The sequence below is a fragment of the Vigna angularis genome, chromosome 2 (genome assembly GCF_016808095.1).
Source record: "Vigna angularis cultivar LongXiaoDou No.4 chromosome 2, ASM1680809v1, whole genome shotgun sequence".
NCBI classification, from domain to species: Eukaryota; Viridiplantae; Streptophyta; class Magnoliopsida; order Fabales; family Fabaceae; genus Vigna; species Vigna angularis.
This window is the reverse complement of record NC_068971.1, coordinates 22,853,065-22,873,079: the sequence shown is the minus strand read 5'-3', so window position 1 is coordinate 22,873,079 and position 20,015 is coordinate 22,853,065. Positions and strand designations below refer to the sequence as shown.

At 30.9% G+C, this 20,015-nt stretch overlaps 1 protein-coding gene across 1 annotated transcript; it reads left to right on the top strand.

The window, feature by feature from the left end:
* Window positions 1–5,481: 5,481 nt before the first annotated feature.
* On the top strand, window positions 5,482–9,466 carry LOC108329390 (uncharacterized). The gene is made up of 6 exons (XM_017563568.2): window positions 5,482–5,839; window positions 6,396–6,635; window positions 7,918–8,029; window positions 8,145–8,319; window positions 8,531–8,771; window positions 8,937–9,466. Exons 1-6 carry the CDS (start codon window positions 5,656–5,658, stop codon window positions 9,212–9,214), a joined length of 1,230 nt encoding a protein of 409 aa, XP_017419057.1. The 5' UTR covers window positions 5,482–5,655; the 3' UTR covers window positions 9,215–9,466.
* The last annotated feature ends 10,549 nt before the right edge of the window (window positions 9,467–20,015 follow it).

Below are 20,015 nucleotides of genomic sequence, written 5' to 3'. Positions count from 1 at the left end.
ACGTTTTAAAGAAATGGGCAGGGGTGTTAGGTGGTGACAGGGAATAACATGTTTAGAAAGAAATAATTCTAAGACAAGACAAAGAAACAATGGAATTAAAAAGATTTAAAATGGAAAAGAGAAAGGACAGGAAAACTTAGGATTTTAAAGACACACCACTTGAAATGATCCAAGATAAGTGTCAAGGTTAGATCGTCACTTGCTCTCACAAGTTAAGACCCAAAATACAACTAGAAGATAAAATTCTATCTCAAAGAAGATAAGCAAATCAATGCAAATCACTCTTGTTTCATTCAATCAAAGGTATCTTACAAAGAGACCATTAGGTTGCTTAGGCTTGCGTGAGGTGAGTAGTGATCGCTATTCTATGTTTCTTTTCACTAGAAAGTGAGGGTTACTCTCTCCACCACCACATGTTGCTTCATGCACCTCCTCATTCCCATTTTGCCATGCAGATCAATAGATATGGGAGATTTGTTTGGCCTTCAACGAATCTTAACATCCGTTGACGGAAATCAAGATCTGTTGCAGGCCCAACACATCTCCTATATCCATTTGGTCTTTCAACGATTTTTTATACAGAACAAATTTTAAACAAATTAAATAATTATAATTAAATTAATAAATAACCCAAAATCGCAAGTTATATACTACAAATAAAAATTTATACAAAAAAAATATAATTAATAAACTAAAACAAAAAAAAATAATAAAAGAAGCCAAACGCGAAGGCCTGAACGGATATGTGAGATCCGTTTGGCCTTCAACGGATCTTGACATCTGTTGACGGAAATCAAAATTCGTTGAAGGCCCAACGAATCTCCCATATCTGTTCAGGCCTTCGCGTTTGACTTCTTCTACGTTAAACAAACAGCAACGCGTAGATAATAACATTTCTAGGGATGAAATCAACCATGAACCACACTCTTCTTCACGAGCCAACCACCTCTAGAGCCAACTTAGTGACAATGGAAGCATAGGAAATGGAGGAGGAAACGAAAATCACAAATAAGAGAAGTAATAGGAGGAGAGGAAAGGAAGAAGAGAAGTTTCTATAGTGTGGAGGTGTGAGGTTGCGACAGTGAAAAGTGAAAGGAAGTAGGATCAGATTAGGGTTTTAGATTAAAATAGGTAAAAGGAAAAAATAAATATTTAAATAAGGTCAATTTTGGAAATAAGAAAAGTTGGGGAGATGTAGGGAACAACATGTGGTGGTGGAGGAGTAACTGTCCTAGAAAGTTATATATAAGATGGTTTATCTATGTGGCAATTTGTATGTTGGTTGAGTATTAGTGGGCCACATGGGGTCCACTTGAGTTTTCTTGCCTTCTTGATATTAAGTAATGGAGATGGATTTTGTGCTTGGTTGGTTGACACATGTAATGGGGCTATGTTTTGACTTGTGATGTAAATATGAAACTATGTTATTCCTTGTATTGATGTTGGTCGTGTGAGCTTTTCTTACCGTGCTTTGTTAAGGATGTTGGAGTCTCGTGTAGAGACATAGATTTCAGTGTCACCGTTCCTCTTGCGTGAGGACTCGAGAGAGTTAGATGTCTCGTCCAATGACTTCGGCTCGTGCTGAGTATAATGCATTGGTGCACGTAGTATAAGTGTTTTTACTTGTTAGTCCTTGAGAAGTCATGGAGATTGGTTTGAAATTATGATGGAAGACGACTCAAATCGACCTGTTATTGAGAACATGTTGTACCGACAAAATGCAAGGAAACGACGTTGGTTATGAACGGTTTGACTATGATGTTAAGGCTGTGATGGGATATGAGTATATAGTTTATCTTTTTTTGTATTTAAAATGAATATATATTATGTTATATGTTATGAAATTTCTGGTTGCTCACCCTTGCATGTTTATGATTATGGTTTTCACTTACGATGATCGTACTTGTTCGAAAATAGATGATGTTACAGATACGACCAGTTCAAAGTAGCTGACGAGAGTTGGGACATTTAAGTTCGAGGTTAATTATTTAATTTTCATAGTTTAAAAGTTTTCAGACTTAGTATTTTAATGTAAAAGTGATATTATGATTTTTTTTATTTTGTATAGACGATGTTTATAATTATGATTTCGCTCCCGCATTATAATTGAATAAAGTTTTGATTATTTGAATTTTTTTTTTTGAAAATATTTTGAGAAAAAATTTTATACTCGTCACATTCCTTTAAAAGTATTAGAATATATGTATATATAACCCGGTATATAAGAACTCTTAGGAACTATTAGGGTAAACATACATATTTAATATCTACAATATATAGTATATTAATAAATGATGATGATATTATAATTTGAATAAATTAATATATGAAATAAAATTAAATTTATCATTAACAAGTATAATATTTATTGAAAAAAATATTAAACTATATACTTATAATTATTCATCAATTAATTTTTTAATGGAAGACGAACTAACTAAATATATTTAAAATTATTTGAGTTTTTTTAATGAATACAAATATTTTTATTTTTTTTTTGTAAGGAAGAAACTAATGTTTGGGTAAATGATAATTGTGAGAAAATGAGATCAAATGAAAAAAATACTTAAATTTTAAAAAATAATCATTTAAAAATAAAATTGATAACATAATTATTTTAAATTATAAAAATTACTTATTAAAAATTTAAATTAAAAGATATATATACAAAAGAAAACATAAATTCCTTTTATATAATTATATAATTATATAAATTATTATTAAATAAGAAATATGAGGCTAAAAAAAATACACATAAGATGATTTAAATTAAATCAAATTTATACATTTTTACTATGGTAAGGAAAATAATAAAGGCAAAACAAATACAATCATTTTAAAACAGGAAAATCAGAATATTTATAAACCATAGATAAAACCTGCATGTTTTTTCAAGTCATTTTGGGTATGAAAATAGCGTTGTTTAATCTCATTAAAAACATGTAGAGTAACTAAACTATCGGATCCTGCATGATGACTTTTTCTAGCACTATTGTCCAAACCTAATGACTCACTAACTCTATCTAAACCGCCGTAAAGGTTTGGACAAAATCTGATGAGGTGTTTAACATCGTATACTTCTTTTCCAAAGAAGAATTTAACGAGTTGTAGAAAGTCACTCAAGTTAGGAGGTAGAAGAGGTTGCATGTGTAGAAAACGGTGGCTCAATACCTTTATCATGTAGGAAAAATCATAAGCACCATGAAAAGTAATCCAATGAGTATAATTGTTGCAAACAAGTCCTGAAAGCATCATGAGCTCAGTAAATCGCATAATGCTAACTCCAATAACTCGATTCTTGTGAAAATTCATGCCGTGACGTTGGAGGAAGGCAATGGAGTGGGGAGCATGGGGATGACACGTGACGTCGAACTCACAAAAGTTGAATTCCCAAATGAAGCGATTGGAGGTTCCAAAGGTTGGTAGGTTGCCATGACAGTCTGAAAGGGTTAGGCCGACTTGAAGGAGATGCATATTGTCCACATTAGCCTTCATCACAGTGTAATTATTTTGTGGTTGTCGAAGTATGGAATCCGACTGGAAGATGACACCAGGAAACTCGGTGTCCATAGAGATGAAAGAGAAGAATCTAATCATCTTATGAATCAACTCAAACTCCGTTTCAAGATTATACGACCACACTGATCGTGTCATCACAGGACTAGAAAGGATGACCATCTTAATATCTCTATTCTTATCTCTCTCCAAAAATAAAAATAATAATGCAAAGCTACAACTATATACTTTTATAGTGATGGATTATAAAAACAAAAATCATATTCTAATTAAAAAAAGATAAAAAGATAAGATAAAAATAATTTGTATAAATAAATTTATGATAAACTTGTTTTATCTTCTCTAAAAGATATTCTTTATATAATATAAAATATATTTAATATTTTTATTAAATACAATAAAAATGAGATTATATTTTATATTTTAGAGTTGGTGATATTTTAAAACAGATTAGACTTGTTCGGTTGAATTTTATATGATAAACTATAATTTTATTTGACATGTATTTACAAAAAAATTATCTTTTCAAAATATATATATATATATATATATATATATATATATATAATATTGTTATTTATTTTAAAGCATATTCGAGTTAAAAATGATATAATTATTTTTCTAGATAGATATATTTAAAATCTAAACACTTGTTTATATCGTTATGATTAAAAGTAGATAACTTATCTATTTTGTGATATTATTATATTTAAATTGCAGGTATTTTATCATCTACAATTAAGATCTAGATGAAGTTAAATTAACTTTTGATTGTTAAAATATATCATTTTTAACATAATGTAGGTAGGAAGTGTGTTTAATATTTTTATAGTTGAATACTTAAAAAACAGTTTTTGTTTTTTCCTTCATAACACATTAGTCAAATAGGAAATCTATTTAGGTGAAAATAACCTTTTTGCAAAATGTTCTAACGCGTGTTTGGTTTATCTATTTTTTTTTTCAATTTGATTATTTTTTCTAAAATTTAAATTTTTTAAAAGGTGAAATAAATATCTATTATTATCAACGTTTGTATAAATTGTCCTGGATGCAAAAATTCTCAAACTCTTATAATTTTTTATTCTCCCCTTAAAAAATAAAAGTAATAGATTGAAAAATTAAGTCATCAAAATATCCAAGTTTATTATAAGACAAAGATTATGTTCGATTGTATTCATTAATTTTTTAATAAATAAAATAATTTATTGTTATTATTATTCTATTTTTTGTTTTAAATAAATATAACTTTTATTTATATCTTCACAAAAAAGAAATAAAAAATTTATATACTATATTAATTTGTGACATAGTTCGACATCAAACTTATTTGCCTATATACTTCTAACGAAGTTATTGATTATTTTTGTTGATTAAAAATTTGAGAGGTGGATAATAATAAATATTTTGTCAATGGTTTGCATAAAGTCTTTTTTGATTTAATTACATCTTCAATCTTACATTTTTTAAATAAATATTTTCTTTAAAGTTGCAAATCGAATATTTTTTAAATAAATAATTTTTTGAAATTAAATACATAATGTATGTCTAATTATACTGGCCAAACCTAATAATAGGTTGAAGTCGTTTTTGATGGGGTCTTCTTTTTGGACTAGTTGCTCAATTAAATGAACTGTGAATTAAATTTAAAAATATATTGTAAGAAAAAAAAAGAAAAAAAGTAAAACTAAATGCTTATCATAAAGTGAAATACTCCTGTAAAAATCATGAAAAAATAACTAAAAATATAAAATTAAGATCAAAGAAGATAAAAAGTTATAAGAATATCACTAAATATATTTCTGTTAAACAGTCCTCTTCAAAAATAACATTTAAAATGTTAAAAATAATAATTATTTTAATATATTAAATAAAGAGATATATTGTTATCATGCCCCTAAAGATATATGATATGACACAACGCGTCATAAAAGGGGTGAAAAGGTCAAGTCACGCGTAATTACCAAATTTTCTTCATAGTTTTTTCTTTTTCTTTCTGTTCGTTCTCTTCACTCGTTTTCGTGTGCCCCCTAACCAAATTCGATTCCTAACACCTCTCACCAAAGCTCGTACTTGAACCAATTCTCGCTCGTGAAACCCTAATTCGATTTCCGAAGAAGAAGAAGAAGAGGATCGATATCGATGTGGGCAGCTTCTTGCCTTGCGTCATGCTGCGCGGCGTGCGCATGCGACGCGTGCAGGACCGTCGTTTCGGGAATCAGCCGTCGTTCCGCGCGGATCGCTTACTGCGGCCTCTTCGCCTTCTCCCTCATCGTGGCTTGGATCCTCCGCGAGGTCGCGGCTCCTCTCATGGAGTCTCTTCCATGTAACCATCCCTTCCCCCCTTTTATTTACCCTATAATCATTGATTTCATCTTCTTTCTCAGTCGTTAATTTTCTCTGCGATTTTTTAGTTTTCTGTATGCAATCCATGTCCCATTGTGTTTTTAACTATTTTGAGGTTCGAAACAAAATTAATTTGGTCTTGAAAGTAACAAGCTGTTGATTGAAAGGATGCCCCTGGGGTCTTATTTATCTAGCATATAGGCCTGGCTATTGTGTTTATTTTTTTTCAGTAAAAAATTGGTTTGTTACGTAATTCCGGATATCCTATGTAGTACAAGTGCATAATTTTCTTTTCTGAACTGAAGTGTTGTTGCATATTAAGCCATAATTAGGGCCTTGCAATCTAGTGGGGCCTCGAATTAGTTTTGAACCTAATTTTTGGTTGGGGGCTAAGTCACGCTGAATTATCATATTTTTTCTCCAAGGATGTGTATGTTAATTTTGGTTTTGATAATGAGAGTATATTGATGGATGACTGAAGTTTATGAGATGTGTAGGTGACATCGTTGTTATTAATGCTGTTTTTAATACCGCAGGGATTAATCACTTCAGCCACACTCCTAGCAGAGAATGGTTTGAAACGGATGCAGTTTTGCGGGTTAGCTTGGGGAATTTTCTGTTTTTCACTATTCTAGCGGTTTTGATGATTGGTGTAAAAACCCAGAGGGATCCTCGGGATAGTATGCACCATGGAGGTTGGATGATGAAAATTATCTGCTGGTTCATTCTGGTAATCTTTATGTTTTTCGTTCCAAACGAGATCATCAGCTTCTATGGTAAGAATTTCTTCTAATGTGAATTCCATTGATCCATGATAGTTGATTATGATACATGTTGAACTCTTTGTACTTGTACGTTGCTTTAGTCTTATATTTGGGCCTGCATAATATGATTACAATTTTACAATAAACAGTATCAGGATGACCTCAGGACATACAACTTGTTAATAGAAAATGTAGCTATACTTCTGGTTCATGCCTGATGTCTCTAGTCTTCAATAAGTCGTCTTCTTTGTGCTTCTAGACATAGGGTGTGCTTGAGACAACTGCAAAAACTAGATTATTTCAATAATTGATTATAATTAGAATCAGTTTTGTCTGGGTAAGTTGGCTCAAAATAATGTTAAAATATTTGTTTGGATACAACAATAAATTTAGTTTTACATAGTAAATTACAAAAGTGGTTATGTATGTGTCTATAGAAAGGGGAACAAAGCTATTTGGAAATTTGGGGGTAATTTGGAAATTTGGGGGTAATTTGGAGAAAGAAAAGCTGTTGGTAAATAATCATAAGCTTCAAATTTTCAAAATATGAAAAGAACTTGTATTTGAGACAAGAAAAGGAATTTTACAAATTTCATTTATTGTCCGCAACACACTGTTAGAAGACTTGAATCATGGGTGTAGTTTGACTGCCTTAGACTAACATTTCATAAGTATGAGTTTACTCATAATTTGATAATGGGTTGGAAGTGAAAGGTGTATTTGGTTAACAACCCAATATTGATAATCTTTTTTCATCATTTGAAATATGTTAGTGCTTTTTTAAGAAGAAACTACCTGAGTAGCTCCATGTTTTTGAGCATTAAGTTTGAATGTTTACAGATCATACTAAAATAAAAAAATATTTATGTAACTGTCTACATGAAATGCTCACTACATGGACTTTTGGAGCGCCCAATATCATTGGATGATGGAAGTTCAGCTGGAATGAAAAGATTTTTCTAATATTCTTGAAATAATATATCATTGTGCCTTATTTATTTGAGCTATTGCTTTGAATTTGGAATTACTTCTCATGATCAAAATATTGTTTTAAATATCATTTTATCACTTTATTGTTTTCTATATATGCCCAGTGTAGTCAATTTGTTTGAAATCATAAAGAAAACAGCGTCCGGTCTTAATAAAAGCCGTAAATTTTAAAGACACCAAAGATTACCGTGCTTAAATTTATTGAATTGAAAGAGGATATGTATAGTTCGCATACACTTCATATGCACTTGATGTGTAAATTATTTCGTTGTTTGTGATAATGATGAGGTATGACAATATGCAGAAACAATATCGAAGTTTGGCTCAGGCATGTTTCTTCTTGTTCAAGTCATGCTCTTGTTAGATTTTGTTCATGGATGGAATGACAAATGGGTTGGATTTGATGAACAATTCTGGTTAGTTTTGGGGTTTGATTTTTATATCATTCCTGTAATGTCATTTTCTTTATTTGATAAGTTGTCATTATATTTTTGAATGATTTTTTCAGTATTTACCTGTGTATTTATACAGGTACGTTGCTCTATTTGTTGTTTCACTAGTTTGTTATGTGGCAACATTTGCATTTTCGGGTGTTCTCTATCACCTCTTCACACCATCTGGACAAGACTGTGGCCTCAACGTCTTTTTCATTACCATGACCCTGATTCTCGCATTTGTTTTTGCCATAGTGGCTTTGCATCCTGCAGTAAGTTTATTTTTTTCTTTTTTATTTCATTGTAGTTAACTACTAATTTATTTCCCTGGTTTTTCATATGCGTATGTTAATTTTCCTAGTTTTTGGCTTGAAGCATAAACTACTGAAGTTTTATTGTTTAGATGGGAATAGGTTTTACCTATCTGTAGATCATTCATTACTTTAGTTGGATTTGAGGTTTCTGAACTATATTCATATTCAGGTAAACGGAAGTGTTTTGCCTGCTTCAGTAATATCGTTGTACTGCACTTATCTTTGCTATAGTGCACTGGCTAGTGAGCCAAGAGATTACGAGTGCAATGGTCTTCACAAACACTCCAAAGCTGTTTCCACTGGCACCCTTACATTGGGTTTACTCACAACTGTTCTATCTGTTGTTTATTCTGCTGTGCGTGCTGGATCTTCTGCTGCAGTACTTTCCCCCCCTAGCTCCCCTCGAGCTGGTAATATTATTTAAATCCAATGTTTCGAATAATGGTTTTATTGATCTCGAAGCTGAATTTGGTGCCATGAAGAAAAATAATGTCTTATTTTATTTGATTGGCATTAAATTACAAAAAATTGCAGATGCAAATATCGACAATCTTTCATTTCTGGTGTTTCTGCAGGAAAGCCTCTGCTTCCACTAGATGCAAGGGAGGAAGAAGAGGAGAAAGCAAAGCCAGTTTCATATTCATATGCCTTCTTCCACTTGATCTTCTCTCTTGCAAGCATGTATTCTGCAATGCTTCTGACAGGTTGGTCAACATCTGTGGGAGAGAGTGGGAAGTTGGTTGACGTGGGATGGCCTTCTGTGTGGGTTCGGATTGTCACTTCCTGGGCAACTGCTCTGCTGTACATATGGTCTCTCTTAGCTCGTATCATGTTCCCAGAGAGGGAGTTCTGAGCATCATGTTCCTCAGTTTCAAGATTGAGGAAAAATTTGTCCCCTAATTAAGTAACTTCTCTACGGTCGACTGCTGTTGCCTTATTCAGGAAATACGGTGTGCATCTATATCAACAGACATTGGAATAAAGTGTTATCAATACTCCTGTGCTTTTAACTGTATAGGGAAAGATTTGTGCCTTGTACAAATCTTTATTTGTCCATATGGTATGACTCTCTGCATCTAAAATTATGCAATTTCGTTGCCTTTTACGTGTGTTGTGACTGATCTTTAAAATTGAAAGAATGAATAAGATCATTCTTGATTATGAAAATGATAATAGTTGAAACAATGGGGTATTTTAGTGCGTTTACAAGGAAAGTAATTACTTTATGCATGTTTACTTTATGGTTATAACTACAAAACCAAAAGTCCAATCAAGTTTATTGTGTTTCAAAAGAACTTCCTCACGACATTGACTAAAATAGAAAGTTATTTTTTTAAAAGCGAAGGTTTGAAAAATATGAATTATAGAGTGCGATGTATAGATCCTTGAGGGAGATGCAAAATTATAGTGTTAATCAACGATAAGCAAATGTTAAATGTTAAAAAGAATAATTGGTACATAGTAATCACTGTTTACCATATTGCATTTACTTCAACGTCTATATTTATCGTCATATCCGCACTCTAAAGTTCACCATTGCATCATTCTTCTTCTCTTGACGTTGTCTGTATGCTTCATCATTGTTCTTGTTTTGTTGTTCTCGTACTTATAGTATTCATTGCTATGGGTAGACTCATCAATTAGGTCTCTCTGTTTTGGTCCTGATCCATGTGGTTTAGGGTAAGAAAAATCTACATGATCAAAAAATCTTCCATAAAAAAAGTCTACAGGATCAAAAGATTTACAAAAATCCTGTGGACTAGAGCCAATTCATGGGTCTTTTTTTAGTAGTGATAACTTGTTAAATAAATAATAACCACTAGTTTAATTTTCTTTTATTAATATACACTTTTAAATCTTGTTAACAAAGTTCAATTTCATTATTTTTTTTTCAAATGCAATTATTTTTTATAAACCAAAATTGTTAAGCAAAACATTTTCTAAAAGTTTAAATAGTTGACTGTTAAAAACCATTACGCTTATTATTAATTTTAAAACAATAATAAAATTTCAATTGAAAAAAAAAAAACTTAATTACAGGTAATGTAATATTCCTATTTATACAAATTTAATTTTAAATATTGCATGCTGAAGTTGATGGGAAATATGAAGGGATTATTGCTATTGTTTAAGTTGATGGAAAATACTGGTAAAGTTTTCTTATTGTTTTAGTATGAGATATCTAGGCCGTTTTGTCCTGATCTTTCTTGATCTGTGGTAAGGATAGACTTGCGAGTTAATTTATATATATTTTTTTAAATTTTTTAGAATTATTTATATATATTAAAAACATATTTAACTATATAAATATTTTTTAAGATTTTAATTGAATAATTAAAAATTTTATTGGGATAAATTAAAATAATTATTATATTTACATGCTAAGTTATTATATTATAATTAAAAATTAAAATTTAATTTGCTAGTGTTTATTATTTAAATTATAATATTAATGTATATTTATATATTTAAAAATATAATATAAAAAAATTACTTTTTTAAATTATTTTTATTTTAACTTTTAAATTAAAAAAGAAAAAGACTAATAGGTTAAGATGGACTCACGTGTCTTTAACTTAAACGAATAAGATCAAAATGGATTGATAAATTAAATTTTTTAACTCAATATCCTTAATGGACTGTATAATAGACGTTTGGACCTCTAAATATATCTATAAAGATCTTTTTAATTATATTTATTGTTGATTCTAGAGTGAAATAAGATATACATATTATATTTCTTCATGTATTATCTTAAAAACACAAAAACACATTTATCTTTAAGATGTTCTTTGCTTAGTCTTAGATACAAGTCAATTAAAAATACATACATTCAAATAAGGTAGTGGTTTGACATTATTTAAAACTTTATTCTAATTTAGATACTATTACAACTAATTTAGATATATTATTTTTTAATAAAGACTATATTTTGTTAGATTTTTTATTTTTATTTTTATAAAAGTTAATAATTAATAAAATCAGTAAATATTTGACTGACAATATATAAGAAATATATATGAAATGTTATTTCATAAAAGTTGTTATATATAAGTATAATATAAAAATATAAAATTATATATTTTATTTAATATATGAAAACTCAAAAATTATAAAATGTTATTATATATTTTATTTAATAAGATAATAATAAATATGATATAAAAGTAATGATTTAAATATAATAAAATTACAACATATTAAACTATCTAATAAAATATATAATTTTATATGTATATAAATGATATTGTTTCTAAAAATTAATTAAAGTTTTGTAGTATGGTTAAACTCACCTTAATCTTAACCTACTTGAGAAGATGCTTTGAGGGTTGGAGCTTTCTTTTGACTCCCATTTGAAGAAATTCTTAAAAAGGAAATTTTCAAGAATGTGTTAAGGTTGGTCTATAAACATGAGTCAAGTTGACAATTCTATATGTGGTGGTAAGTTTTGTTTTGTTTTTTATTATTATTATTATTATTGAAGTTCATCTTATTGTTCATTTCATTTCATCCAAGTTTAAGCTTCTAGTTTGAATTTTTTTTTTCATTTGATATAGTTATATTTAACATGCATCGGATTTCGAATCTGTATGAACACAACTCGGATTTGAAAATCAAGTTTAAAAAATTATTAAATTTTAAAATTTAGTTTAGTAAATCAATAAATTTTTAAGTTCGGTTAAGAAATTTATCGAATTTTAAAACTGGACGGATTTCAAAATCAGTGTTGAAATCTAGTTTGTAACGTCACCAATTTTGAAATCTAACTTAAAAAGGGACTGAATTTCAAAATTAAATTTATATCATCATCAAATCTCAAAATTTAGTTAAAGTATTCATTAAAATTCGAAATTTGGTTAAGATATCATTGAAATTCAAAATTCAATTAAGTAACTGATATGGAAATTGAGTTAAAAACTTATTCGAATTTTGAAATCTTGTGTCAAAATTCAAAAGAAGTGCAGCGTCAAGTTAATTATATAGGAAAGAGAAAAAAGTGATTGTTTTTTACCCTGTCAGAAGGGTAATTTGGTCATTAACTGAAAATTTGACGGTGCAGGATGAGGGTTTGATTGAGTCGTTGTTCCATAATAGAATTGGATGGGTAGATATTCCGTCGTTCGGTTTCTTCTTATCTCATATTTCTAAAACAAACGTTATAAAGGAAATCTTCTGTCATTTGAAGGGTAGTTTCCAACATAATATGGTTAGCTTTTTGTTTGAGTTTATTATTTCAATCCAATCAAGTGTTTAAATCTTTACTTAAATTATATATTAATATTGTGTTTAAGTGAAAAAATATGACACTTTACCTTTTATTACATCATTTGACCAAGAGTACTAAATATTTTAAGAGTAATTTATGAAACAAGGTTAATTTACTTAAATAAGTTGATTTTTTTATTTTACTTTATGAAATAGGGTGAAATCGTATAAGGGCCAACAACTTTAAAAGGTATAGTCGTCTTAATTAATACTACTTCTGCTGAGTTAGGATGAAGTTCTATGATGCATGATGACTTATTTTTTTCTTTTTATTTTTTAAATTGAAGTTTTCATATCTACGAAGACTTTAATTTAAAACTTTTTTTTTCTTTTTGTTATAATTGAAGTTGTATGAAGTTTGAAGACTTATATTTTTTCCTTTAAAATTGAAATCACCATACCTGTGAAGATTTCAGTTTAAAAAATATATATTTTATTTCAAATTGGCTTTTAATTTTATTTAAAGCATTTTTTTCTAATTTTTATTCATAATAAATTTATTTATTTATTTAATATGATGTCTGAAATTAATGTAATTAATTAAATATATAACCTAATTAAAAGTAAGAAAAAGTTGCAGTGACATTAGTAAGAACATGAGCAAAATTAAAAATAATTATAAAAAAATAACCAAAATGAAAGCACATAAATATTATGTGTGAATAAGTGCCACAAGTGACCTTCTTAGTTGTATTTTAGGTCTTTTTTTCCTCCATGTTTAGTAGATGGTTGAGATGATGGTATAATTGGCACGATAAATTGTTGCTCAATTTTTTCATTATTTTGACCATCGCCATCTTCATCATCCTCACTCTCATTATCATATCGATGTGAAGATATTATATGTCGATAACAATCCATAGGTGGAGTTGGATTGTAAGTAGATAATGATATGGTTGTAGAGGTTCCAAATATATTGTGAGATGGACTTAAAAAGAAGTTAGGTTGAGATGAAAAGATAATGTATGTGGAAGGAACACGATGTACAAATGAATATGGAGCAACCATGTTGGGAATATTGCCCATGAACATTTGAGGTGATTGAACATGGCAAATTGAGCACCATACTACGGTTGAAATGATTAGAATACCCAAAAGAAGATATAATATGATCATATTGTGGAGGAAGTTGTGGATTTTGAGGCTCCCATGTGTCATATTGTTGGAAATATAATTGTTAATTTAATTTGAAAATTAGATATGAGCATTTAAAATGTATTAGAAAATGAACTTAAATTGTTGTTTGACAATAATGTTTGTTGCAATGTTATGTACAAAATGATATGTTGTATGTACAATTGCATATATTCAGTAATATCACACAAATGACCATTCTTGTGGAATTCCTCTCCTTCAATTAGACAATTGTATCGATCATTCCACATTCTTATTATTTTTTATAATATTGGGGTTAATTTCTTTTTGCTCTTCCTCTCATATCTATAGTATGAATGTTATCCAAGTTTAATGGCTAAAGAGGAATAAATTAGCGAAGTCTAAATTGGTGGATTACTCAATCTACCTCATGGAACTCCATTATAGAAAAAACAAATTAGAGGAACAATTGCACGACTCATCGTGGAGACTTCAACGGTTATCAAAGGCCTTATGTTATTTTTGTTGTAGAAAAGCTGCAACATCATAAAAAAAATTTCCTGAGGCGTGTAGATCACTGTCCTTAAGGACTTATCCGCGGTGTATTACGCAAGTAAAATTTTTTTGTCACAATAATGAATAATAAAAACCTAATCGTTGGCACTTAAGAACTTTAATGAGAGAAAAAAAACTATGCACTTATGAATGTTAATGAGAAAATAAAAACTATTGGCCAACGTTTAAAACTAACGTTTCTTTTTCAATTATTATTATTATATAACAATCCTCCACATATTGCAAAAGAAAGATAAAAACTGTTGTTATCTTGGGTTTCATAGGTTGTAATGCATTAGAGCTGGTATAACAAGTTATATGAACCAATCTTAGATCAAGTAACTTAACACATAGTGATATAAGAAGCTATGTGTTAGTATAAAACTGAAGAGCAGAAGTTTTGATGATATCTCAAAGTCAAGTCTCAAGTGATCTTATTGCAAGAAGATCCTCATGAAGACTTGTTTTTATATTAAAGCTTTTGTAATTTAGTAGATTGATTATAGGGTGTGGTTTATATTTGATTATGTGTATTGTTTGCCTCAGGTAGCGTTTAAATTAGTGCCGTCAAAATGGGTTGAAACCCGTGAGCCAACCCGGCTCACCACGAGTTTAAGCCGGGTTGGGTTGGAAAAAAATGTGAAAATTTTGATGCGAGCTAATTTTGACTCGGCTTGCTAAGAACCCGGCTCACCTGGGTTGAACCCGTGGTGAGCCGGTTTGGCTCACTAACCCACCTTTTTTTTTTATTGAAATCAAATTAATTATTCAAATCCTATTTTTTTTATTGAAATCAAATTAATTAAATTAATTATTCAAAACACACAAAATTTACTTCGCAGTAGAGCTTTTCGTGTTGTGTTGTGCTGTTGTCTATCCAAAAGTTTCCCTACTATATATTTTTGTTAATGACTATATGTAGTTTCTTGGTCAAACGATTGTGTATGTCTCATTAAGCTAAATTGACAAAATTTTATGCTTGATAGCTTAGAATATATAACAATAGAGTTCTTTTGTTTCATTTTCTTTTATATTAATTGGTCCAATTATTGTTGTTTCAATTTGATCGATCAAAGTAACATGTTATAAGAATCTCAGAAGAAGAGGGTGAAAAAAAGTTAATCGAGTCAATGAGTCAACCCGTTTAACCCACCAACCCGTGGTGGGTCGGGTCGGGTTCAAATTTTTTCGGCTCGCTAATAAATGAACCGGGTTGGGTTGACTCATTAAGTGGCCAACCCGTGGTGGGTCGGGTTGGGTTACCCGTTTTGAAAGCTCTAGTTTAAATGCGTTTTTAATTAGAAAATCTCATTTTATACTCAAGATAACCGATTACCACTTATGATAATCGATTATCAACAATTGATTATGACTTGCCATAATTGATTATCACGAGAAATTATGAGATTTTTCAAGCAAATTTTTTACTGTTGTGCATTCATTGATGTATAATCGATTACCATAACTGATAATCGATTATTACATGCTAAATAGATGACAACGAATTTTTGGAGGTATCCTTGAGTTGAATCTCTATAAATTAGATTGAGACTCTCATTATAATATACAACATACAAAATAAGTGTATTTCGAAATTCTTATCTGCTGCGTGCGGTGATAAGTGTTCTAGGGTTTGTGTAACCCTTGTGCTGTGACTTTGAGAACTTGACGAGTTGGCATAGAGCGAGAACTTTCACTGGAAGCATGATTGAGTGTTGTTGATATCGCTGAGTTGAAAGCCTGCCATCCTTTGTGAAGATTCAAAGGAGGTGTTCATCCTATGTGATCAAAGGAGGTGGTCATCCTTCGTGAAGCATTTGGAGGAAGTGTTCATCCCTTGTGGGTTGTAGGGGAAATGAGTTTCATCTCTTGGGGTAGCAAGAGAGGTGTTCTAACATTCAACTTGTTTATTTTCTTTGTGATTGTAATAGTTTGTTGGTTTGTGCTAGTGAAACATTAATTCTCGGTTGAGATTAACAATTAGATGTAGGATTTGTGTGATCCGAACCAGTATAAAATTACCTGTGCAAATTTCTCTCTTCCTTACTCTTTTAATTTGTTTAAATTGTTTTAAGGAATTTATATTTATGTGAGAAAATTATTAAAAGAACGATTTGCGATAAGAAACCAATTCACCTCCCTCTTGGTTTATTGAACGCGTTAACAATTTCGTTGCACCGCTCTTATAATTGGTATTAGAGCTTGCTTTGATAGTAATTCAAAATGATGGGGCAACATCAAACCTTTGCTGAGGGTGCCTCTATCAATAGACCTCCATTGTTTACTAGAGAAAACTATGCTTTTTGGAAAGTAAGAATGCAAATTTTCATGGAATCTATTGATAGTGAGATTTGGGAAACTGTCACAAATGGTCCTTTTGTTCCTACTGTATTTATTAACAATTTGTAGGAACCCAAACCACGAGAACAATGGAACGCTGAAGATAGAAGAAGATCCCAAGATGATGTAAAGGCCCGTACCATTATATCATCTACGCTAACTATTGATGAGTTTTACAGAATCTCAACATGTAAAAATGCTCAAGGTGGGAGATGTTGAGAGTCACCCATGAAGGAACTCAGTGTGGTTTTTCATTTTAATCGGTGCCTTCCAGTTGTTTGAGTCATTTTCTTTTTGAATCAAATTTCTAATGTAGTTTTAGTTTGTCTTTAATTTCCGAGTTTAAATATGTTTCTGGTGTTAATTCTTGGTTTAATATTGAAGAATGGTGTGGTGTAAGTTTTGTCTACTCTAAAAGAAGCTAGCTTTGGAGATAGATTACCCACACACGTTCTATTGAGATCGTTGTTGTTCTTTTTAATTTTTTGATGCATTTTGAATCTTTTAAATTGGTTAAAGTGTTGTTTTTATGCATCTATACTTGTCCAAGTCTAAGCACACCATATGAGTAGTGAATTTCCTAGCAAAGCTTGGGTGTTTATGACAAACAGGAACAAAATTATGTTTAATGCAATTTCACTGAGACTGATGTGACAAGAGAGTCCAATTTGGAGTGCCATACATACTTAGACTTAGACCATTTAGTTCTCCTTTGTTTAATCATTCTAGAGTCAGTTGCATTGTTGTGTTATCATTCTAATCAAGCAAACACAAAATGAGTGGTCTAGTTGAGTGAATTTTATGCACATTTTGCTAATTATGCATGATATTTCAGTTTCCATGTTAATTGTTGTTTTTGTGCATTCTTTTAGTCCAAACAAAAGTTTATTGGTCATAATAAATGTGCTGGAATGGTCATAAGTGATCAATTGTAGCTAAAATGAAATCTCACCTTCTAAAACCACTAAGTTGTGACTGATTTTGTGCAAAGTTGAACCAATGTGTTATTAATGCGTTTTTTGTGAAGTTATGGTGTATGTTGAATTGTAGCAAGAGCTTAAGGTCTAAAAATATTATCAAAACAAGTTGTTAAAGAAATTATATCAATTTAAAAGGCAAATTAGGATCTCTGCAGTTCAACATAGAAACTGTGATTCCAAATTTGAAATTATGCAGTTTTGCCTAGTTCATTGAGGCATTTCGTCGAACACTTTAGTTTTTTAGTTTTAGAATCTTTAATTGAGTAATCTGGTTCAACTTAACATATTTTATTTCTTTATTTGTCTATTCTAGAGCTATTATTAGGTTTTTTTTAGTGCCTCCTTTCTTAATCAATCTTAATTGCTTGCTTCTCCTTATTGGAAGTTGTGTCAAAATACAAAGTTGTTTCAACCTTGTGCACTATTCATTTGGTCATTTTTTTTACTTGAATTTGTGATGTTATCAAACTATTTGTGGTGCAAAATTTCTACTTGAACGTATGCTCATGCTAAAATTAAACAATTATAAATGTATTATTTAAAAAAAATTAAATAATTAAAAATAATAAATTAAATTCAAAACGACAGAATAAGATTTCGAAAACTGATTCTGCCTTCATCGGACTTCGAAATTCGATGAAAGCATAATCGATTTTTGAATTCCGTTTTTGACAATATAGAATTCCAAATCAACTATTGATGGAGGTTGCTTTGAGGATGCTTCTTCAACAAGAGATACTCTCCAAGGTGCGTTGATGAAGCTCTTCAAAGGATGGACTCCATGTGAGATGATGAATGTTGCGGAAGCTTTTCAAGATGAAGAGATGTGGTTGATGGTGTTGGATGGTCTAGGTAGAAGTTCTTCTAGGAGGTGAGGCCAACCTTGAAGTAGAAGGTAAGAAGAAGTCTAGAGAAAGACATTTCTTAGAGTGAGAACTAAAGTGAAGGACTTGCAAATTTGGCAAAGAAACTCTAACATTCAAAATAGTTCTAAAAAATTATACAAGGTTGCCTCTCCTTTTATAGGTGAAGGAGTAGGCTAGCATTTAATGCACTAGAAAGGAACTAGAAGCTTCCTATGGCAAGGGGGATGAATGAGAGTCTTCCCCCCTAACTACCATCCAAGTTCAATGTCTAGGAGCCTTCCCCCTAACTACCGCCCAAGTTCAATGTATAGGAGCCTTCCTTGATGTTGACATGTTCCAAAGGCTTCCAAAGGCTTCCTATGACCCATTTTAAGCACATATTCACCTACATCAAGGTTTATGATGCGCTACTTTACTCTAAAAGCTAATAAGCTTCTAAAACAAAGCTAAACAAAATTTTTACATATTTACAAAGATAAAAGAAGAAGACTAGTAAGTGATTCTGGACAAGAGTAAAATCCTTCAAGCTCCACCTTCTTCTTCCATCTTCTTTTATCATTGCTCTTTATGAGAGGTTCACTGTCTCCTAGCCTTAGCTTAAGTTGATGCTCCCTTCATAGATTTCCATTTGGTTCCCAAAACGGATTCCATCAACTATTCTCTTCGGCCACACTCTTTTCTAACCCATTCCCTCACACATTTGCTTCAACATACAACAATACATTCAAAGACATTTAAACAAATTCAATCAAACTAGAAAGGAAACAAAGAGCAATAAGGACCATTCGACATACAATAATACATTCAATCATTGAATAAAACGAGAAAGGAAATGAGGACCAACCTTTCAAATGAAAGAAGAACACAAGTTGAACCTTGCAGTGGAGGATGTAGATGGAGAGGAAGAGGAAATACAAATGGTGGGGAAAAAAAGAACGAAAAAGACGAAGGGGGAAGGAGGTGGGAGATGCAGCTTTGGAAAGAGTAAGTGAATGAGAGTGAGTGAGTGCAGAGAGAGTGGGTTAGGGTTTTTTTTCAAGAGTCAAAGAGAATCTGGGTCACCGTGGGCTATAGACATATTTTAGCTTTCTGAAGAAAATTGGAGGTGTATAAAGAAAGTTTTGGAGGTGTAGGGGGAAACTCCCGCAAGGCTATGGTCCAAATTGAAAATTGGGCCATTTGAACCTCACTTGAACCAAATTAAGGAATTGGAGAAAATTCTTGGAGAGTTTCTCCCTCCACCACCCTAAGAGCTCCCTGCACCTCCCCAATATTTTTTTTATTCCAAAATTATCATTTCTTACATTTACTATTTACCTTTTTAACTTTTCATGTTAAAACCCTAATCACCTCCCTACCTTTCATTTTCACTTTCACTCGGCACAACAATACTCTCACTTTCTTTCTCTTTTTCTCTGCAACCTCACCCCTACTCTCCCTTTCTTTATCTATTTCTTTGCAACCCCAGCCCCCACTCTCCCTTTCTTTGTTTCTCTCACTTTTTCTCTTTCTCTGCAACCCCACCCCTACTCTCCCTTTCTTTCTTTCTCTC